This window comes from Solanum dulcamara, chromosome 1 (assembly GCF_947179165.1).
Source record: "Solanum dulcamara chromosome 1, daSolDulc1.2, whole genome shotgun sequence".
NCBI classification, from domain to species: Eukaryota; Viridiplantae; Streptophyta; class Magnoliopsida; order Solanales; family Solanaceae; genus Solanum; species Solanum dulcamara.
In genome coordinates this window covers 8,294,880-8,319,263 of record NC_077237.1, presented here as the reverse complement: position 1 = coordinate 8,319,263, position 24,384 = coordinate 8,294,880, and the positions used below count along the sequence as shown (strand labels likewise).

The 24,384-nt window shown below is 34.5% G+C and overlaps 1 protein-coding gene across 6 annotated transcripts; it reads right to left on the bottom strand.

Annotated features, from left to right (window-relative positions):
• Positions 1-7,183: 7,183 nt before the first annotated feature.
• LOC129900797 (pentatricopeptide repeat-containing protein At4g19440, chloroplastic) lies at positions 7,184-16,719 on the bottom strand. 6 transcript variants are annotated; one of them, XM_055975858.1, is made up of 5 exons: positions 13,853-16,719; positions 13,070-13,172; positions 11,173-11,302; positions 7,772-8,118; positions 7,186-7,575 (listed from the first exon to the last, which is right to left on the bottom strand). In XM_055975858.1, the coding sequence occupies exon 1, from the start codon at positions 16,547-16,549 to the stop codon at positions 14,030-14,032; it is 2,520 nt and encodes an 839-aa protein (XP_055831833.1). In that variant the 5' UTR covers positions 16,550-16,719; the 3' UTR covers positions 7,186-7,575; positions 7,772-8,118; positions 11,173-11,302; positions 13,070-13,172; positions 13,853-14,029. The 6 variants fall into 6 exon arrangements, with proteins under 6 accessions (XP_055831865.1, XP_055831857.1, XP_055831833.1 ...); XM_055975874.1 differs by having other exon boundaries at positions 7,919-8,118; positions 13,999-16,719; XM_055975851.1 differs by having other exon boundaries at positions 7,187-7,575; positions 13,999-16,719.
• Between the last annotated feature and the right edge of the window lie 7,665 nt (positions 16,720-24,384).

The following is a 24,384-nucleotide window of genomic DNA, read 5'->3' as shown; positions in this document are numbered from 1 at the left end:
CGTTATAACAAGAAAGAATATTTAGGTACAGATTCTCTTTCTTTGGTGTCGAATTTTGTTTGATTCTGATAGACTTGATTCTCACCCATACATATTTGGGTGTTTGTGTGGCATATGGTTGTAAAATCTCTGATATACTCAAGCCAGATGACATGGACACATTCAGCATATATAATGCTAAGATTTCTAAAGATTTAGGTGCCATTTGAGTTTTCTTTGGAGTTCATGATAAGTCCACTGCATGTTTTGATCCCAGGTAGTTTGATGTGGTGTTGTTTTTGTAAGCATAGTAGTAATTAACTTCTTTGGCCTTTAGCAGATGCACATTCCACAGAGGGCTGCCCTTCTGACTCCTCATGAGTTTGACATAAGCTACACATACAATCTGGTATTCCTAGTACAGGCATCGATAAGATCATAGAATGATATGATGTTATCTACTATTTTTATACCAAGAATGCAATCAGCTTGAGCTTCACAGACAGTAGTTGCCATGGTATGTTGTTTCATTGCAACCAGTAGTATCTTGGATATAGGCTTATATAGAATAGTCTTGCATGCAATTGGTCCATTTATTGTTTCACTTATTGAATTGCCATTTTTAGGCAACAAAGTTTTAACAGTACAATTGGTGACCTTGTGTGTTTCAACTTTAATTATAATCCGGGTGATTTTCCATCTCCATTCTCCAATACATTGGCCCATCTTCATTCTAGGGTTTCTCGGAAACAGTCTCTCTACTTCACAAGATAGGTGTAAGGTTTGCGTTATTGCGTACTCTTCACCTTCTCTAGACCCCATTTTTGAGACTATATTAGGTATCTTGTGGTGATATACATGGCCAACCAAATATTTCCTTTCTTCACATCAGCATATAGTGCCAACTTTTGATAGGGAGAGAGTGTAGGGGCCTTCCTCATAATTCTTATGTTTATAGCAGGTAATGTCTTAGTAGAAGTTACCATCAAAACTGTATAGCTGTGATCCCCTAGCTTAGAATAAGAGTCCTACATCGGCAAAACAAAAGAGAAATGTTGGATATATAGGTACGCAGGACTTCACCTTAGTGATGTGTTTTAAAGTCGTATGGGTCTAGACCCAGTGCGGACAATATCAATAGGGGACAATCTCTTACTTCTCTAATAACTCTAGGATCATCCAACTGCACTCCAATTATGGAAAGCAAGCTCTATAAGAGAGAAATAGTTCTTATCGGAGTCACCTAGCTGCATCCATTTAACCCTGAATTTGTATTTCACTAGTCGAGGGTGTATTAGAAACAACTTATCTATCTCATAAAGGTAGAGGTAAGGTTAGCCTACGACCTATCCTCCCCAGATGCTACTTATGAAATTACACCGTGTCTTGTTGTGCTCTCCTTAATCAAAAACCATTGTTTGAGATTCTGCAATGTTGATCTAACATTTCTGGAAATCTCTCTAATGATTCAAAATCACTAAAGGGATTCTGACATTCCAATTAGAAGGTTTAATTGAAATCCTCTTTTGATGACACATAATAGGTTTATCTTGAAAATTATTTTTCAAAAAATGTTTTAATTAGGAAGATATTTTCTTGGATCACTTTTCAATAAGTGATATTATTATTGAAGAATAAAACATTTTCAACAATTTGAAGTAGTGAAGCACTAATAAATGATTTCATCAAGGAAACTATTATATTTTGGAAAATATTTTCAACATACCAAATATAGAATAGAATTTTCTTTTATAAGAAAGATGACAATACTTGCAAAATATAGAATAGAAATCAATACTCTAGTTCACAAGAACCAAGTAGATACGGATGGGTTGGGGTGAATTCAAAAATGTCAAAATGAATTGAGTTAATAAATGAGCAGATGATTGACTCGCTTAAATATTATGTATACTGAAATGGGGTAAAAATCAGGAATTAACTCAATCGATCAAATTTATACTAAGTTTCAAATTCTATGTTTGTTTTCTTACAATTTGCTTGAGCACCTAATTAAAATAAAATTCTTATATTATGACTATATATAACATAATATTAAAAAATGTCTTTCAAAAATATTTAGACAAAAAATTCTCATGAATCAATTTGAATTTGCATATCAACCAAGTTTTAAAATGAGTTGAATTAAGTGAGTCAAAATAGATTGAATCAACCCATTTAAATCTAAACGGGTTGAACTGATCATAATTTTATGAATTGATTTTACCACCCTACATATGTATATTAAACAAAAATTAGTAAATAATGAATACTATTATTTTATATCTTAAATTGAAATATGTACAAAAATTCATAAATTTTAAGGAGGCATTGGGCCATGAATTTTTTTCTTTTCTGGAGGTCTGCTCTGCAAAGCACGATGACATAAAATTTCAGAATTCAAATTTTTTAAGAATTTAAAAAAATAATAAAAAACTATTTTATTTTCACTCCATATCACTCATAAAAAGTCAAAAACAATTCTAATTTATATTCATGATCAATTCTCAAATATTATTCTTTATTTTGAAAATAATTTTTTTTTTCACCAAACGTCCACGTTTTATACACTAGCCAGTTATGTCAAACTTCCCCTAGCATTCCAAAATAACCAAACACATGAAATAATAATATTATAAGTTGTAATACCAAAATAAGTCACGTACACGTTAGGTTTGAAAAATCATACGTCTTCATTGTTGCTCTACTATGGGTTGAACAAAAATCCAATAATTGTTTGTCAATTGTCACATCGGATCGGGTCAAACTAAAATTCTACCAAACAAGACCTACAAACTTTCTTATTATTCCACCAACTAAACCGACATCCTCATTTTGTTACTACTCTGTGTGGTCGTTTGATACGCATGATAAAATAAAATAAAATATTCTATGAGATTTTTTTTATATTAAACATAGTTATTTTATTATTTTCTATTAAAATAATAGGATAAAATAGATTTGAAATTATTTAATACTCCAAATTGAATATCGAATATTATTAGACATAAGTGTATGAATCACTTAGACATAAGTTAGTTAATTTATATATAAATTTATTTGTTAAATACAAATATTGAATAAATCCGTTTTCTCCGTAGTGGAGAAGCCATATTGTGGTTAGGAGATTTGGATACATCAATATTGACGAAAAATTATACTATTTATATATAATTAAAATAATTCTTTATGTATAACTAATAGATGTCGAATCCCTTTTGGATAATTCGTGTGTCTATTTCTTTATATTTTAAACTTTCTTATTAAAAATTCTGACTTTCGTCACTACACTACACGTGTCCATTATCAGATCCTGTCCGTCCATGTTGTCCAATTAAGGTTAAAACATCGTGTAGTTATGTTATTGGTTAATGTAAATTGCAATGAACACGTAAGCACTTATTATTATTTCTACTTTTAGAAAATAACAATTAGATTTATTTATAGAACTTTCTATAACTGAACATAGGATTAGGTAAATAAATACAGCAACACACACGTGTCCAATAATAGCCGTCATTAATTTCCACGTACACCCTAAAATGTGGAAGATTTGTTTTGCCACGTTGCATTATATTGTGTTCTAGTTTATTCAAGCCTCATATTTTTTTTATTATAAAAAATATGTATAATTTTTTATTATTATTTTGAATTACAAGTGATACCCTCTTAATTTGTAGAACTTCAAATTTTACTTTCTTGTTTCAGAAATTACGCTAACATCCCATATTTTTACGTACATGTGTATTACCACTTCGAAATGAATTCAACGTAAAAGTACACTTTTTCTATGTTAATTTATGTGAAGATATTTAATCGAAATACTCTCAATGTCTTATTTTAAATTTGTGTCAAAACCTGTTAATTAGAATATCCGATATGTATATATAACTATATAAGGTTTTGATTAACATTTCACATTAATTATCTTCTTCCATTCCTTCGTCCATCGCAAAACCATCCAACCCCTACTCTCATATCTATCATGTTCTCATCGTTAATATATCTTTCATTTTAATTTATTTGTTTTATCTTTTTTTAGACCATTTTTAAAAGAATGTTTTTTTTAAAACAATTGTTAATTCAATTTTTCATATGATATGTCTAAAACCACAAAATTAAAGGGTACGTACATATTTTTATCAGACAAATAAATATACAGGAAATTGTTGTAATTTAAGATTCTATAGGGGGAACTTATGTAATAATTACAAACAAGAAGCCTCATTAATATAAAACATCATTTTCTAAAGATTTATACGAATCAATGTGTTTTCTTTTTCTTAACTAAATTATTCCACCGCCCCCCCCCCCCAACCCCCACGCCACCCCTCACCCCCGTCGTTTGATTGCTTGTGTGGGAAATTACTAGAACTATATAAAGGTGCCTATGAAATCATGAAAAGCAATATCATCAAATCTTTCAACAGAAAAAAAAAACTTTAGAATATATATTTTCTTGTGGACAAACAATATTGGACCATACTAAATATTCTGTTTGTTCTATCTATATATTTATCTAACAACAAAATCATATAGAGCAACAACAAAATGGGAGAATCATCAATGGTTCCATTAAACAGAACATCATCAATTGAGAATGAACCTAGAACTCTCAGTCTCAACCAAATTCAGTTTGCTAGAGTAAGTTCAATCTCTTCCCTTTCTTCTTGCCGTTAACGATATTCAAGATTTAATATATATATGTATATATATTAATGCTAATATTTGATCCAATATTAGCATATTATAAAGGACGTTTAATTGATGACCCCTCGATCGGCGTTACACAATTTTGTCCTCGTACCTTAGTTCATTTTTTTTCTAAGCAAGGGAAATCAAAAATTTTCGTTGAGAATTAGTTCTAGATTTAAAAACGTTCAACTCACCATCCTTCGACCTATATAGTTTCATTTGTTTTTTTGGATAAAAAAAGAAACTTATTTTCTTCTTTCTTTTACAAAATTGATGAATTATACTTTTATATTTATCACTTTATTTGCCACCTATATATTAATTAATTCCTTTCATCTGAACAAATTAAGTCTAAATGATTCTAATTAATTCCTTGCATCTTAACAATTTAAGTCTTTTAATTAATGGTTATTGCTTTTTGAATTGCAGGATACAGCACTTTACGTTATTAATACAAGAGGCTTAGAAGAAGCTATGAGAATTTTTACTGAGGTAATTATTTGCAATAAATTTTAAAAGTGATAATAACTAAATTGTAATTACGGAAAAATGAAGAAATAAAAATATTTTATTGATAAATAATGTAGGTATAAATTGATTTGTTTTGTTGATTCTTTTTTCTGGATTTCTTCATTCATTTGATAGTCGTTACTGGCATATTTTTTGAACTAAGATGATTTGAATTTAAATACCATCGTGATTTGAGGGCTAACTTTTCGAACCAGCTAAGATAATTTGAACTTAAATTTTATGAAAAGATTTGTAGATTTTTTTTGAAGTATTTAATTATTAAGAAGAGTTTTTGATACATGAATTTGTGGAAATTTTTTTTATGAAAATATAATACCCTTTATATAGGTATAAATTACGATTTAGGATAGAGTAGCCTTTGAGAAAAAATAAGACTCATCTAATGAAGTCCTACGAAATTTCTGTCTACTATTGCTCAAAAATGTTACAAAATTACTCTTGTCGTTAAAGGTAACGACTGTTGAAACAAATAAAATTACAAGAAGTATATTCGTAGGTAACGTGATGAAAAAGGTAATTAAAAATCTTTGATAGTATAAATAATTTTGTTTTTGTATTTGTATGGGTTAAAAACTTAAATTTATGTGTAAAAAAGAAAAAGTTATAGAAGTATAATAGTTGTGAATACCAAACTTTGGTATACGTGTAATATTTTTATTTTAAATTAATTAGTGGTAGTGGATTGTGCAATTGTCTTTGTTTATTTACGTAGTGTACTTGCATGGCGCAATTGGATTGCCTGGGTATTATTAATTAGTAGTACCTTTGTGTTTAGGTGGGGATGTACCATTATAGGTACGCGGGTTTAATTGAATTTATAATTTTTTATATGAATTTTGAACTCATATATTCAAGAATATAATGGATTTTTAATATTTTTAAAAATTAAAAATTAAGTTATGAAATTTAAATTTTGAATCTGTCGTTTTATATTATTAGGTCGTTTTTGTATAATCGTCTGACTTTTTATTTTAATTTTGTGTTAACAGGGATTGGAACCAGTTTCTCATTGTGTACATGACAAAGAGGAAAATGTTATGATGATGGAATATGCTGAGAAATTGGAGAGTTCATCAAATCCTTTAAGGATTAATCCAGAAATTAGAGAAATTGCTACTGCTCCTTTCTAGTTTTTTCTTCTTTTTTTTTAAAAAAATAAAGAAAAGTATTTCGGTATATGAAACATTCTGCATGTGGGTAGATGAAGATGGCCTACCAACAATGTGAGAATTAGTTTCAAACTGTAATTTATAGGTGAAACAATTTTACCTGTTTTAAGCCTTTTGTTCTACTCCTTTTCAGTGTATAAATTAACTTAGTTTTTAGAATTTGCGATATGTATCACAAGAAGAAAAAAAATGTGTAGGAATGAGTGGCTTTTGTTCTAGAGGGTTTTGGGAGTTCTTTCATTTTTTTCTACCCTATTTTTTTTCTCATTACAAAGTATATATTCAATGCTTGATATAGTATAATATAGAAGATGTCGAGTTATTTATACTCCTTTCGTGTATTTTTACTTGTACATTATATTAAAAATAGATGTCTAACAATACATTTCTAATTTATGAAAAATCAAAAGATGATTTTAATTTAATTTTTAATTTATTCTTATAATTAATGAGTAGTTATTTTTTTATTAGTATTTATTATATTCAAAGAGCGATATGATAAATTACTCTTCTATTTATAATTTTTATTTTTTGGCCTTGAATCGGGTCAGCTGGAACAAGTTGTTCCAGCTTCTTAAAAATTATGAAAAGTCAATAATAAACAAACTATTTGGACAAAGGGGTAGTAACATTGGGGGTCATTCAGCTGAAAATAGTTATGTTGATATTATAATGAAGAAACTTTAATATGATTGAGGATTATATAATAATAATAGTAATAATAAAATTATTTAATGTATATTTATACCTGATATTGACTATGTATTCATGTACTCTGTTTGGCTTTGCTCAGTCTAATTTTTTTAGATTGCAAGTATCAGAGTTTGGATCTATCGTTAATTTCATCACTTGTTTCGTCGATCAATAGTATATTGTCTGCAAATAACATACATTATAGTACTACTTTTTTGAATATATCGCGTTAATTTATTCAATATCACGGCAAATAAAAATAGATTGAGAAATGAGAGGTGATTCCAAGTGCAATTTCTTCTGTTAATGTGGTAAGATATAATAAACTGAAAAGCCTCTCTTTCTTGCAAGATCATCAATGAAACTGTTGTGTGCTGGCAATTCAGTCTATTAAAACCCTCCATTGAATGAGACCTTTCATGTCATGCTCCCTTCAACACATAAGTAACATGGCAATCCTGACTAATATTGATCAAGTGATTATACTATTGATGCATCATGTGTTGAGAGCCTGCAAAAATGACATCCTCTCATGGTATTAGGGGACAAATATCCAAACTTCCTCAGCTTATATCTAGAAGATTACTCTTAATGTAATTGTAAAAAAAAAAAAACAAGGACAGCAAGATGGGATGGTTCGTCGATGGAAAAACAAAGAATATGCAAAAAGGAGGAACTGATGGCTAACTACATTGGAAATGCATTACCTATAGCTGTGGAAGAACCAAGAAGCAAGTGTGAACGAACTGAAGCAGACATCAATAGCAGATAGATGTGCAGAACATACACGACGCAATCTCTTAGGTGACTAATACAGCACAATTCTTTGGTTTAATTGAACGAATTTATAGTACCATTTGATGCTCTCCACAAGATAGTCCTAGGCCAAGGTGGCCCTGCCATTTTTGTCTTATCTGCACGAACATTCCCCATGGCTGAAGTAGGTTTTGGCTTTTTAAGTGCAGTTCCAGACACAATCTGCTCGGCATGGAGTTGGTTAGAGCAACCAAAGGTGACTGCTCAGGGGCCAGGGCAATCTTGGATATCTGGTATCCTGTGGCAGGAGATGTTTGAGGCATTAGGAGCAGATCACACAATGTTTTTTCAACCTATGACAATCTACAACATGACATCTAGAGATTTAGGTAGTTGCTTGTCTAAGTAAGAAAAACTATTTTAAAAAATAGTTTGCACTACAAACAAAAGTATATCAGAAGCAATGCTTGAGGAATATACAAACCTCTGGAAAAAAAAAAGACTTGCTATTTTCCTTCCAATACCAACCAACAAGGATGTGAAGATAACACCAAATAATTATCAAGAGAAATTTGTGGGTTCCTAACATTTTTCAGTGAAATTTTGATTACAAATCTCAATTGAGTTTCAATTTGCAAGACCTATCTTTACTTTCAGACCATGAGATCATGGTTGCACTACTTCTAAATTTTCATTAGTCTACAAATCAAAATCAAATCACTTTTTAATCAAAGTGGATACACAGAATAGTCTTTCATCCAAAAGCATCATAACCTTTATATCTTTTTTTCCTGATAATTAGAGAATTTGTTGATACTTCACCAAGGTGGTATGAGAAGTTTATAAATGTATCATAATACTAGGACTCCCGAAAATCTAGCCAACCCTCCACAAGTTGGCATTTCTATTTTACACCAAAAAAACAAAAGCAAAAGAAAGCAAAGGGAAATCTTCTCTTTCTTGGGGAGAAATCCTTTGATTGTGTATTGAATACAGATCCATGTAAACAAAAAAATCACAAAGCGAACATTTGACCCTCAACATCGGGCTCTTAATCCGATTGATCCCTTGAAAGGTTCTCCGGTTTCTTGCTTCATGAGACAAGAAAATAAAAAGGAGCGGACTTCCACATTAATAATCTCCGCCTCATCATTGTTTTCGCTACTGTTCTAGGAAGTGCCAATGTATAATGTCACATACATCAATAACCCATAGTTCTGATGCAAAATTATCATGCAATAAAAGGTGGTGCTCATCCTCTCCGTGCTTCTTGCACATGCACCACCACCAACATGCAACAATGCATCTTCTCCTTATTAAGTTATCTGCCCCTTGCAAACACACCAACTGCAGAAAGCTAGTTTGTGTGGTGCTCTAGATGTCCAAAGAGATTTCTACATAAGATTCGGTCCCCCCCCCCCCAAACTGAGAAACCATCTACAATAGGACTCAGTGTTCTGGAGTGAGGTCATTCCAAATCATGCAATCTGCCCACTTTTCAATGCACTGTGCAACTATATAAAATTTCTGAAAGAAAGATTCACCTCCTCATATTTTCAATCTTCTAGTAGTCTTCTAAAATATGTCTTGCGATGTCCATCTTCCATCTCGCTTTAGAACCTCTACTTTTGTGATCCTTTTATTGTTGGCCAGTCAGAAAATATCCAGGGAACTCATCATTTAATGTGTTTTCTCCACATCATACATCTTCTATTAAGTCAGAGTTAAACTCTCAGAAAACTGTGATCGCTATGCACTCATATCAATTGATAGAGCAAATCCAACTACAAAAACTCAATATAAGCTTGCGGATAATCAGATTGAATGTGTAAATTCCAAGAATAGCTCTATTAAAGTTATTCACCAAGAAAAAATATACCATGATTAGGATAGAAGGTTAGTAGATAACCGAGTGATTTCTCTCTTCCATTGGAGTACCTTATTTGCTCCCTCTTTTCATTTTCAGTATCATTATTATTTATTCATGTTTATTACTATTGTTGTTTCTTTTGCTTTGGTTATCATTACTATTTTTGCGATCAATATTTTTCTTTTTAGTATTTTCATGATTTTATCATAACTTCTTACACTCTTGTATTTTTCAAGCCTATTTTAAAAACGCTTTTCTTGAGCCAAGGGTCTACCGGGAACAACCTCAGACAGGGTCTACTGGGTATGTTCCGTAGTTTTCTCAAAAAAAAAAAAAAGAATACCATAACTAGATAAAGAACTACTTCTGAATAACCAAATGATATTCATTTTATTAAGAGTAGTGATACAGAATTACAGATAACTAAAATAGAAAGAAAAGGATTAAAAAAATATCATGTTCATATTTTGCCAAAATCAATCATTAAATCAAGAAGAATAAATCCAAAATTAGTTCCTCTTAGACTACTTTTACAATAGCGGTCAATTTTCTGCAATCACCCTCTTTTATCTGGATTTGGGACCAGCTATATACTTCTCTAAGATCAATAATCTAGTAAAACCCCAGTGACCATGTAACAAACTGCTAAGCTGCATTACTATAAAAACATTGATGTCCATCAAAATTTAAAGGTTTCTATTTTAGGTCTTCGTTTTTTGATAGGTCATACTAGGAGCCTGTTTGGATTGGCTTTAAGTTGGTCAAAACCAACTTAAAGCCCCTTTTTAGCTTTTGAACGTGTTTGCCTAATGCTAACTTTAAGCCATAAAGTTCTTAAAGTTAGTCAAAAATGAAAAGTTAGGATTTCTAACTTTTTTTTCTTAGTGCTTAAAGCTATTTTGTTTGACTATGAAAATTACTTTTATATCTCTTATATTTTAACTAAATTCCCAAACTATCCTTTTTATTCTTTTAACCCTAAAATTCAAACACTTATTTTCAACATAAGCACTTTTATCCAAACACTCAACTTCTTATTTATAAAAATAACTTTCAGCACTTCAAAGTTCTAAAAGCACTTCATACCTAAAAGTTACTTTTTTTAAGCCCATCCAAACGGGCTCTAGGTGTTTCTTTTCCTCTTAAAACTATGCATGTTACAGTTTTCAACTGCAAATGTGGAGCAATAATTTATGGTCTATTATCATTTATCAAGACAATCTAAATGAATAGTCAGTCATATCAAGAACAATCCCAAAACTCGTTTGGGACTGAGGTGAAGTTAGTTGGTACATAGATTCACTGATTGATCAAGATCATCTATATATCAAAATGGTCAACAAATATGGACATGACTAAATAAAGGAGCACATTTAGATGCTAAAGATCAAGGAGACTCAGCCATTTTAGGAGCTTGTGATAAGAGATAAAAAGTGTAGAAAGCCTTTCCAAGAGTTACAAGGTTATATTGTGAGCAAGTACCAAAAATCTTCCTGATGGAGATTGTTTAGTTACGCTGGTCACCCACCCAACAAGTAGAGGTGCTAGGAGTATTCGGAACCAAAGTAATCTCCAATATTGGAACTGCTTGGACAAAATCTGCGCTCTGCAACTAAACAATTAAACCCATATTAAAGGAAATGTGCTTTCTTAAAAGCGAACTGAACTAAAATTAAATACATTAAAAGATTATAATGTGTAGTTGCAATAAAATACTGCCAAAATGCACGAGTAATTACTGTTCCAATACTAGTTAAATTCATGAAATAAACAATCAATCTAGCCCTAAAGTTGTCTACACTTAAAAACCTCTGACTGGTCTTTTCATGGGATATAACTAAAGAAAATGTTAAATGGCACAACTCATTTTGGTCAGTAGACCTTTGTGCAGTTCAATTTTCTTAAATGTGCTCCAAATATGTATTCTTTTCTCCAGCAGTGATGCTTACGAACTATTAAGTCCAAATAATTTAACTAAAAATTCAATATTTGAATAATAAAGGAGTTCTGCTGAAAAAAATTGTCATCTTTAAGGAATGATTCTGTAGCTTTCAAATTCTTTGTTCCTTATATGTTAACTGTAGCTCTGAATGTTTTTTGATAACCGTTGTGTTCAGGTCAGCTTGCGCGCTCTTCAACTAATTCCACGGGGTAGCCGCTACCTTGCTATTGCTACCTTCCACCAGCACAAGTAGCTTTCCAATCTTAAATCGCTTATGAATCTTAATGATGTTTTTTTTAACAAAACTATCATTCATATTAAGGATCTACAGTTAGATGAAAAAAGGCTCACAACCTCTTGCAAATCAACTATATTGAAATAGTCTAATTGAAAGCAAAATATAATTGGCTACTTGGCTACAATTTAAGAATGTCCTGTATTTTGAAAATTCTACGCCACCACAGTCAATTTGTCCTAAATTTCATTACTTGACCTTTTCCATACCACTGTATAACTGATAGATTAAAAGAGCTCAAGAATCCTTAACCCAGCTTGGGTATTCACAGCACCTGGAACAGACCTATGAGCTGAAACTACCTTCCTTTCATAACCTAAAATATACCCATCTTCACCCCTGTTTAAATCTATATATGCTTCCATTTGTGGCTAAGTTGCGCGGACTCTTCACTTTTGATGCCGCACCTATGTCGGATTCTCCAAAAATACACTACTTTTGGAGAAACCCACACGGGTCCTTTGACATTTTTGAAGAGTCTGAGCAACATAGATTTGTGGAGCTGCTAATTAGTTCAAATCAACTCCTAAAAACTCCTTATATTAAGCTTCTTTATTGCACTGTATTTTATTTCAAGCTAGCAGAGGAAGAGTCCTGTGCTTTCCTATAACACATCCTTCATCTAATTTATTGCACATCTAAGAAAATCAACTTTTCTCTAAGCAATTTGGTCATCAAAGTGAAAAAGCAGAATTTCAGTAATTGAAGGACATCTTCTTTCTTTCCAATAAAAAACCAAAAGATAGCTTTGAAAAGCTGCTCCATAAATTTATTGCACATAATCTATCAGAAATTTCCAGTCTAGCAGAAATTTGTCCAAGCTACAAATAGTTTAAGAATAGTAAACATGGAATGCTTCCTCTGTTTATTTAGCTTAACTCTTTTTTGAAATAAGCTAAAAAAACAGAGGAAGCATTCCATGTTTACTCTTAACTCTTGAATGGGTTAAACTGGCTCAATAAGCGAGGAGGACCAGTTAGAATCAGTTCTGTTAGAAAGTCATTTTTTTCCTAGATAGGTAAGGAAATGAGCTAAATTAGGAAAATCTGGAAAATTGACATAAACAAACACAAAATTGAGGAGGTGCCACAGAAAAAAAAAAGAAATACACTACATGTTTCAGAAAACCATTCAAACATTACCATAAAACCTTCCACCAGCTGCTTGATCCTTGATCTTCCCCAGCATTAGCAACTAACTCAAAGCACAAGGGAGAAATCTGGACCCACAATAACGACCCAATTTCTACAAATTAAAAGAAGAGGCAAATAAAGAAAATCTATCAGTACATGTTAGCTCCAAGAGGGAATGAGAGTGATATAAACATTGAAAAATTTCAAGAGAAAGTCTAATACAGATAAGTCACGAGGACATGAAACAATGGGACATTTAGGACTGAAACTGTGAAACAAATTGTGAAGCCCCGTAAAATCTCATACAACTTTATAAAACTATATGGCATGCAAATTATTAATTTGGCCATCGTTTTACATGCCAAGACTAACCACAGACAAGGAAAATATTGCACCAGCATGATATTATATGTATGTGCAGGTTTGAGGCGTGACACAAATCTATCAGCACAGAAGTTCCGAGACAACTGCTTAATATTGAGGACAATGCAAGAGCACTAAATCACTATCCTTATAAACGGATCAGAAAGAAAACAGGAAAAAGATTTAAAAAGACATAGTTGTCTTATGTATATTGAAAAAGTAAAATCAGATGATCAAAGATGAATACAAGGCCATGCAAGAAGATGACACAAGAAGTTCAAAAAAGCAACAACGGATCTACCTCTTGAAATCACATATAAGAGTTTTAGCATTTTGACAAAACCCCTTTTTTCCAAAAACAAGAAGGAACCAGCAAAAGCAAGCTACAATTGAGAAACACTCATTAAGTTTCAAAGATGATAATCTAACCCAATGTGCAGACGTGTGCCTTTGGCATGACTCCATTGTATCATTGGAAAATCACACAGATATGGGTGTTTTTTAAATATCCAACTTTGCTCAAGCAAGTATATAGCTGCATTGCGTTAAAAACGTGAGGTAGCAAATAGTCCAACCTGATGAGTGTGAACTTTGTGCCAGGTCAGTTCATTCTTGGTTAGCACTTTCTGATCTCTGGGGAAGCAAATTCACTAAAGAAGTATATGTAACTTCATCTAAACCAACTCCTGTATGGGAAATATTATCTAAAAGTGAAAATGCTTCTTCTATTTCCCCTTCCTTTAAAAAACCCTTTGTTAAAACGTTATAGGTGACAGAATCAGGAATATTTCCCTTCTGTACCATCTCAGCGAAATACTCCTTAGCTTCTTTAATTTTACCAGCTTGGCAATATCCATCAATAATGACTGTATAAGTTATTTTATTAGGTTGTATATTGTGTGATGACATTTCCTGCAAAATGCTCCTCGCTTTATCCATCTGACCTAACTTACAATAACCACCAATCAATGCAGTATAACAAACAACATCAGGTGGAACTCCCTCCTTACGCATTCCATCAATAAGGTTCTCAGCATCCTCAGTAAGCCCGATATTACTCATGCCATGTATAAGAGAGGAATAAGTGACTACATTTGGTAGAACACCTCTGCTTCTCATGTCATCGCGAAGTTTAAGGGCTTCTTTCACATTTCCATTTCTACAAAAAGCTCCAATAAGAGTGTTATAAACAATTAAATTTGGGGCTAAGCCTTGTCTGAGCATCTCATGGAAAAGGTCTCTGCCCTTTTCAAGTTTGTCAGTTTTGCACAAACCATTAATTAAGGCCCCATAGGTATAAATATCGCAGACAAGTCCCTTGCTTCGACATTCATCCCAAAGCAACAGAGCTTCATCTATTTTACCTTTCTCACCAAGCCCATGTAGCAGCACATTGTAAGTTGAAACGTCAGGTGCAATTCCTTGCTTCACCATTTCTTCTCTCAACATAAAGGCGCCATCCAAGTTTCCCTCTTTGCAGAATGCACATATAAGAGTGTTATAAGTCATGCTATCTATTTGAATACCATTATCTAGCATTGCTTTCAGTAGCCGAACAGCCTCTTGTATGTTACCAGCTTCACAAAGCCCATGAATTAGAGCATTTGAGGTCACTGTATTGGCAGTGAACCCTTTCATTAGTAGCATATGCCAAAGCTCAACTGCTTCTGAATGTTTTCCTTCCTTGCAAAGCCCACTAATTAATGTGGTCAGCAACCCATCATTTGGCCTCAAACGCCTTAATAGCATTTCCTTAGCAAACCGTAGTGCAGCAACAAACCTAGAATTCGTACACAGTACAAGGATAACATTACTGAATGAACCAGGATTTACACTCAATCCATGTAATAACATCTCCTCTAAGAGTTCTTCAGCTTGACTAGCTTGATTTACCTTGCAGAAACCTTTGATCAGTGAATTGCAAGTAACTGAGTTGGGGAGAATTCCTTTTGTTAGCATTCCATCCCTTACCTTTAGAGCTTTCTGAATATCTCCTGCTGAGCAATAACCATTAATGATGGTATTATACAACACCTCGTTCGGAACAAGCCCCTTGTTTGACATTTCTTTCAACACACAATCAGCTTCATCAAATTTCTCGAGTTTCATCAGACAATTAATAAGCATGCCATATGTGACAATACTTGGGTTTACACCATTTAATATCATTTTTTCCTTTAGAAGAAACGCATCTTCTAAATTACAATTCTTGCAAAGCCCATGAATAAGGTTATTATAAGTGACAACATTTGGCACAGTATCCATGTTTTCCATCTTCCGAAATAACTCCTTTGCCTCGTCCACCTTCCCTCCTTTACAGAAAGCATTGATCGCGGTGCTAAACAAGTAAACATCTGGTTTAACACCATCCTTCAGAATCCCAAAAACCTCATAACTCTTCCAAAGCTCATTCTCTTTGACAAGAGAACTCAACAGAAAGTTGCAAGTTTTCAAAGAGGGATACAACCCCCTACTTGCCAACGACCTGAACACATCCAATGCAGAATCAAACCCAACATTTTTGAATTGGGTACAACACAAATGAAGCAAAAGATCAAAAGTCCTAACAGCAACACCAAAATCCGACACTCTACTTAACTCTGCTAATCCAACGGCAACCTCTACATGCTTTCGTTGGGAGTTATCAAACAATGCAGGTAGTTTCCCATCAATTAACCTTATCAAAAGCAACCTAGCTGGAACATCGTGATTCGAACCAACAAGCAAACGAAGCAAAGTACAATAAGATCTAACACTAAAACTAAAACCACAAGAACCAGACGCTACGTGGAAGAATTTCAAAACATTCAATGGTTTCAAAGACGAATGAATTTCCAAGAAAATAGCATCAAACTGCTGAGGAGTCAAAAGGGTCAGTAAATCTTTAATCTTTAACGAATCTACAGGTGGGTTTGAAAGAACTGAAGTAACCCACTTCCGCAAATTCAAATCTAATCCCTTTTGCTGTTTCTTTTCTGAGCTGGGGTTAGGATTATTTGATGGGGTTTTCTGTAATGCCTCACTGATTTGATCTGAAGAAGCAGTATAAATCACACAAGTTAAAGGACGTTTGATATGTGAAAATATAGCTATGGTTTTGGGAATTTTCAATCTTCTTACTTCCATCTATCAATACTATCTATGTATAAAAATTGTGTACGCATGTGTAACAGAAGAGAAATGGGGTTATGATGGAGATGGAAGTAGAAATGGTGGCGATGAAGCCATGTGTGTAGGGAAGAAGAAAGGCCACGCAGAGAGTTTTACTCACAGGGTTTTTGCCTAAGTAGTTTTGATCGGAGATCGCAGACTCTGTGGAGATTTTGGGCCAGATGAAAGAAAAGTCAAACTAGGCCCAATATTGAGGTTGTTTTGGGCTAAGAATATATATTGGGCCAATAAAAGTTTTGGTCTTTAGAGGAGAAATCGGGCTGATAGTCTCAATTCGAACTTAAACTTCAAAGTTTTCTCCCATGACATCATTGAGTTTCTTTTTGGGAAATTTTCAGATATGGTAAACCTTTTAAGTATAATTACTCCATATATGTATAGTTTTCCTAATTACTTATAATGGCAAACATAAATTTTGCTATTATACAAATGTTGTAGCCAATTATACAATCGTTATACCCACGAATTATTTATATACCGTAATATACAAATATTGGTATACATATGTATTTGCATATCTGGCAAGCAAGATTGAGAGAGAGGAGGAGAGGTGATAAATATTGAGAGATGGAGGAGAGAGGAGAGCAAGAGGCGAATTGTATATGTATATCTGTCAAAAAATTGTATATATATAACTGGTATACATATGTATTTGTATATCTAGCACGCGAGGTTGAGAGAGAGGAGGAGAGAGGCGATCGAGATTGAGATAGGTAGGAGAGAGGCGAATTTTATATGTATATCTATCGAATTGTATATGTATATTTTTCAGAAAAATTGTATAATGATAACTGATATACATATATATTGTATATCTGACAGCGAGATTTGCCATACCGAGTAAATATGTTTGCTGCGAGTCGTAATTATTTTAAATTATACTCATACCACGTAATATAGTAGAAAGATTTACTATAGCGCGTAATTTTCCCCAAGTCTCATGAAAAACATCGTATAGTTATGTTTGATAAGTATAATGTATAAGTTTGTATGGTTAGATGATTGTTCCTTACAAGTTTAACCAGCTTTGAACAACTTTAAAGCTATTGCGGCTTCTTTTTCTTCTTTGATTGACTTACAATGATAAAAGCAAAACAATGAAAAGCAAAGAACTAAAAAAGGAGCTTGACGAATATCATGTTATTGTATAGTGTAAGAATTGAATTAGATATATGGGCGAATCATAAAATGACACGTGAAATGTAGGACATGTCAAGTTTGACGCAACAATAATATACATTGGGTATTTCACTTATCACGATCGGAAAAAGTGGTCAATTGTATTTGTAAATGAGCTAGATCCACGATATTTGAGTTTGATATCACGCTATGAAGAGGTGAAAAGATCATTAATTTTTTTCCTCAAGCGTTACAAGATTTGCACGTAGAAAACGTACAATTTCGTGGATGTGCATTTTCACCCGTTGCTTGTTCTCTCCAAGCTCTAGAAGAGATGTTTCATGTCATTTTTCAAGAAGAGTACGTCGGGCAAAGGGCTTTGATGATGTGATGGCGATGGTATGGTAGTCAAGCTTGAATCTTCTTTTCTTTTGTATAGTGGCGTGGTGGACTATTATGTTTAAAGAATCCTCTCTTGTACTTCTTATTTGTGATTTATAGCCAAACAATAGAATGTTGTTGAATAACAACGATATAAAAATAATAATCGACGATAAGGCCATAAAATAAATTAAATGAACTCTGACAACATGAAACGACAAATATAACCCCAACCCAACAAATTCATTCATAAGAACTAAAAAAGTATATTATCCAAGATGAATTTACAAAAATAAAAACAGAAATTATCACAATGTCGTACAATAAAGGCAAAACAAGCAAAACCAGTATAAATAATAAATATTTTGCTAAAATACATGCTAAGGTTCTAAAATTAAAAACAAAAATTTTATGGCATTAGGGTTTATCAAGAATGGAGCACTGAAAAAATAAAAAATTTCTCAATTCAAGAGAATATGAAAATTTTAACGGCAATGACCGCAAACAACTAACTACAAATTTGTTGATAAAATAACGAAATACGACGAAGTTTGAATCGAACAACAACGATTGGAGAGCTTGAGAAAGATGAGGGTGAAAATAGTTTGATTGAGCAACAACTAAAAAGAAATGAGTTTGATCGAGCAACAATCGAAAAAATGAATTTAAATATATTATAATAAACTTAAAATTTAAGCCCTAAACTTCTAAAATTATGAAACGAACCCCGAGGAACACTTAAAAAACTGTTAAGCATTTATTGAGCTGAAAATAAAAAGAAAAAATAAAGACGATATATTCTATCAATTGAAAAGTCATTTCAGTCGATCCTTCTCAACTTACTATGATTAATTTACTAAGTATTACATAATAATTTACTAGCCATTGAGCCAACACATATCATTTGGTATAATACTAATGCAAATAAGTTAAAACATTACTTATGAAAGTTACTTTCCAAAAGGTTATTATAATCTAAGCATATGGAGTATTTATTTTTTCAAAAACTCATCCAAGCTAACATTTTTTTGAAGAGAATGTTCCTCTTGGGACATTTAAACGTGACTTATTTTCATTGATGAAAAATAATAGATATTTCATAAATTTATGAAGATGCGCACAAGTAATTCATGACTCTATAATTATAAAATAAAACTCAATAACCAGGTATCCAAAACCAGCTCGAATCTCTACCAAAAGCTTCGAATTTTAATTTGAATTCTGAACGTGAAGAGGGCGCCGGAGCTCCGGCGAGCCAACTGGTTCAAGGTATAGTTCAACAGGTTCGTGACAGTGTTGAGAAGCTTCCTAGCTATGTGGCAAGCTTTGAATCACTACCAATCGAGTCAAATTTGAAAAGTCGTCAAGACGACAACCACAGTGGGGTCGCCGGAGTTCCGGCGAGACAAATGATGAGGGGCCAATATCAAAATGTTCCTAAGGCTGTTGTGAGGCTTCCTACACAAACTACAGACCCCAAATTAGCTCCGAAAAGTTCAAATCCAAAAAGTCGTCAAGACTTGCTTGAGGAAGATAGTCACAGTGATGTTAGAACTGAGGAGATTACATTGGCAAATTATCAATCTCAGTACCTTGCCAATGGTATTCAATCCCAAAATAATCAAACGAATCAAATGCCAAAAGGATTGAACCACCCCCACAGCAGCAGCTCAACCACAGGAACACAAGGTAAGTCCTCTCACTCTCTTGAACTCAATATGCAGGGTCAGTATATGCAAATACAGTCTAAGCATATTGAGAATCCTAATAATCTTGTGCAATGTTTGAATAATAATGTGGTGCCTAATGTTAATGAGTCTATCCATCACATTGGTAAGCATAGTGCAAATGGGCATCCCTCTAATCCTATAATTGTTGATGCTAACTTGTTGAACTCCAGGGGAGTCTGTGCACTCCCTGGTACTGCTCCTAGTATGGTCATGCAGGATACTGAGCATACTAATCCACAGCCTAATACCAACTCTCAAAACAGGGCCAACAACATGATTCAAAATAGCTTCCCTAAAGTCTCCTCCAATTTTGATAGGCTTAACCCCAATAACCAGGGCCCCAAACCTGTTAGTAACCAGCCCCAGCCAATAGAAAGCATCACTAAAAATCCCCCAAAGAACCAGTTCCCTAATAGAAAGGAACAGGTCCCTCAGCCAGCCCCATATACAGTCATCCAAACCTTTGCTTCCAAACTGAGGCTGAACCAAGCAAAAAATGATATCCCTCTTAATTTGTCTGCTCCTATTTACACCACCAGACAAGGCCTACCAGCTGTCATTTATGACAAAGAGGATTTCATGGTGAAATTGGCTGAAAAGTGTAAATATACCCTTGTTGGAAAATTCAGCAACACTATGCCTAAGGTGGAGCTAATAAGGAGAAGCTTCATTCTCCAAACTCAATTGGTAGGGGGTGTTAAAATTGCCCATTTCAATGCCAGACATGTGTATATTGACTTGGACAATGAATTGGACTACACAACTGTATGGACCAAGCAAAGAATGACCATTGAAGGCCAATCCATGAGGATACAAACATGGACTCCAACTTTTAGGCCTGAGGAGGAGACTCCCATTGTCCCAGTCTGGGTTGCCCTTCCTGAACTCCCCTGGCACTGTTATGATAAGGAGTTCCTGACCACTCTCCTTGCTCCTGTGGGGAAAGTACTCTTCATGGATGCAGCCTCTATTCAGAAGACTAGGGGAAGTACTGCTAAGGTAAGAGTGCAGGTCAACCTTACACAAGAAAGACCCCATCATGTATGGCTTGGGCATGACAAAAGTGATCCTACAATAGGAAGATGGCAGGAACTTTTATATGAGAGTGTACCTGAGTACTGCATGTATTGCAAGCATCAGGGGCACAAGGTGCATGTGTGTAATATCAAGAGAAGAGATGAAGAACAAATGAAAAAGAAAAGTTCTGAAAATACAACAAAAAATACAAGTCAAACTTAGGGAGAGAGCAAAGAGCACAACCAACCTCAACCTGACAACTTACAGGTGCACCAAAATCCTTTGACATCCAATATACCACAACAGTCACAGAACAATAAGACTAGCAAGGAGGACAATGCTTGGCAAACTCAGAGAAGGAAACAGAACAAAGGACACATTAATGGCCAGCTGAACCAAGAAATAAGAGCTGCAGGAGTATTAACCAAAGGTAAGTATGTTGCAGTGCAGCAAAGCAAAGTAAATCCAGGTAAAACTACTACTTCTATCTCTATTCCAAATATTCATGTTGATCTTGCTATGCAAGACCAACCCACTAACCAAATTGCAGGGAACACACACATTCAAAAGAACTCAATAGTGAGGAGTTCATCAACAATGCAGGAAAGCACTCTAAATCAGAGACAAGGTATTGACTTATCTCTCCCACAAACCCCATCCCCCCATATTGAATGCACAAGTACTATCTTAACAGGTATTGCTCAAGGGAACAATGTTGCAAGGAACTCAGGTATTGACTTATCACTCCCAATACCCCTGAACCTCCCAAATATTAATATTGTTGCTGCTGATCTGGTAGTTGAAGGAGGAAAGGATGGAAGTGTACAGGAGAACCCCACTAACATGCAGGATGGGGAAACCAATAGGGGAGGGGTACCCCCTCATGCTATGCATGAGAGTATTGTTGAACTTACCATGCAAGCTAGCAAAGGTGCCATGGCCAAAGATCTGGGATCTCATCCCAGTACTAGTGGTAAAATTACTACTGTTCAGAAGAATAAGCTGAGCAAGAAAAGAAGAGAAGCCATCAAAAAGAAAATAAAAGAAATGAACTCAACTGATAAATGTCAAACTCCCAAAATGGACAGTGTGATAGTACAGCAAGGGGAGCAGGGGTGTCAACAAATTGTCTTAGATGATGACCAGGTGGGGATGAATATCATTCCTCTCCAAGCCCATTGCATTCCTACATCTCCCAGAAATCCAGCTGAAATCATCACTGAGAGAGCTACTGATCTACCTCAGCTCACCTACACCCTCAACATACAAGAAGATGAGTATGCTGTGTGTGAGTCTGAGAATGAGGAAGATTCTGATGACCAGCCTCTGGAAGATGAAGAGGACAGTGATTATCAACCAATGACTGACTCTGAGGATGAGGATGCTGTGAGTGAAATTAAGGCTTCCAGCCCATCCAGGGACAAGGTGCATGAGGATGAGGTCCAACTGGTTGCTAAGTCCCAGGGATCATCTGATGCACATAGGGTCACTCATTCTGAAGATGTGGAAGACCATGACCATGGGGAAGAGGCACAAAAAGAAGATCACCTGGAGGCATTCAGATCTACAATGACAGCTGTATTGCAGAAGGAAAGTCAGCAAGACAAGAAAAAGAAGGAGCCACCCTCTAAAAGTAAGCAGACAAAGAAGAAGACTAAACAAAGTATCATCAGCAGTTTTGCTAATGTTGTTGTCAACAGCAACATCAACACTAGGTCCAAAACTCAAAAACCCTGATGATTAGTACAATCTGCTGGAATGCAAGGAGTATTGATACTCAGGGGACCCTTGATAGGTTACAAAGGTTGAAAGACTTTCATAAGCTGTCTATCATAGCAGTGCTGGAACCTTTTTCCAACAAATCTCAAATTCAATTCCACAGAATTCAGCTAGGTATGGATAATGTTATGTCCAACTCCAATAGCAAAATCTGGTTATTCTGGAACAAAGACATTGCCTGCAACATTTTGGACCAGGATGAGCAGCAGATCACTTGTGAGATCAATCATGTGGCTTGTCCTAATAGCTACCTCATTACCTTTGTCTATGCAAAGTGCAAGGATTACATGAGAAGAGACTTATGGGACAAGATGTTGCAGTTCTCCAGTAAGGAGAAGCCTTGGTGCACCATTGGAGACTTCAATGTTATTACAGATGTTGAAGAAAAGATGGGGGGCCAGCCATATAATGTGAACAAGAGCTTTGAGTTTATTAGTGTGATAGAAGCATGTGGACTCACTGATCTGGGGTTCTGTGGGCAGAAGTTCACCTGGTGCAACAATAGGGACAAAGATGCTAGAATTTGGAAAAGACTTGACAGGGCCATGGTTAATGATTCTTGGTTAGAAGTCATGCCTGTAACAACTGTCAGTCACTTAGCCTCCACAGGATCTGACCATTGCCCTCTATTGATGGAAAGCAGGGCAAAACAAGGTAATGTTATCAAGTATTTCAAATTTCTAAACTGCTGGACAGACAATGACAATTTCCTTAGCACTGTAAAAGCATGTTGGGATAATCCTGTGGAAGGAAATCCAATGGGAACCTTCCAACAAAAGCTGAAAAGAGTTTCTAATACTCTTAGTAAGTGGTCAAGAAATGAGTTTGGGGACATCTTTGCTTCAGTAAAAGAATATGAAGAGCAGGTGAGACAAGCTGAAGAAAAAATAATTAGTGACAATACTGAAGAGAACAGGTCCAAGCTACATCAGATCAATGCTCAGTACATCAGATATCTGAAGATGGAGAAGGCTATCTTAAAGCAGAAAAGTCAACTTCATTGGTTCAAAGATGGAGATGCCAATACCAGCTATTTTCATGCTATTATCAGAGGAAGAAGAAGAAGGTTATTCATCCATCAGATTAATGATGAACAAGGCAATACTATTCAAGGTGAAGACAATATTGCAAGAGCTGCCACAGCACACTTTGAAAAAATATTCACTGGAGAAGAGAGACTGATCAGGGAAGATGTTCTTAAGTGCATTCCAAGGATGGTTACAGAGGAGCAGAATGAGAGCCTGCAAGCCTTACCTACTATGGATGAGCTGAAGAAAGTTGTATTTTCTATGAGCCCTACATCAGCTGCTGGACCAGATGGAATGAATGGGAAATTCTTTCATTCATGCTGGGATATCATCTGTGAAGACCTACTGAGATTAGTCCAGTATTTCTTCAATGGACATGGTATTCCCAAGTTTATTTCTCATGCATGCTTAGCTCTACTTCCTAAGAATGAGCATCCCAACAGCCTATCAGAATACAGGCCTATTTCTCTCAGCAACTTCACTAACAAGATCATTTCTAAGTTGATAAGCATCAGAATTGCTCCTATATTGCCTCAGCTAATCTCAGATAACCAATCTGGATTTGTTAAAGGTAGGAGTATTGCTGAGAACATAATGTTAGCTCAAGAAATCATCCACAATATTAAGAGACCAAAGGCTGGGGATAATGTGGTGATAAAGCTGGATATGGCCAAGGCCTATGATAGGGTCTCTTGGTCATTCATTTGTATGGTCATGAGGAAAATGGGGTTTGGAG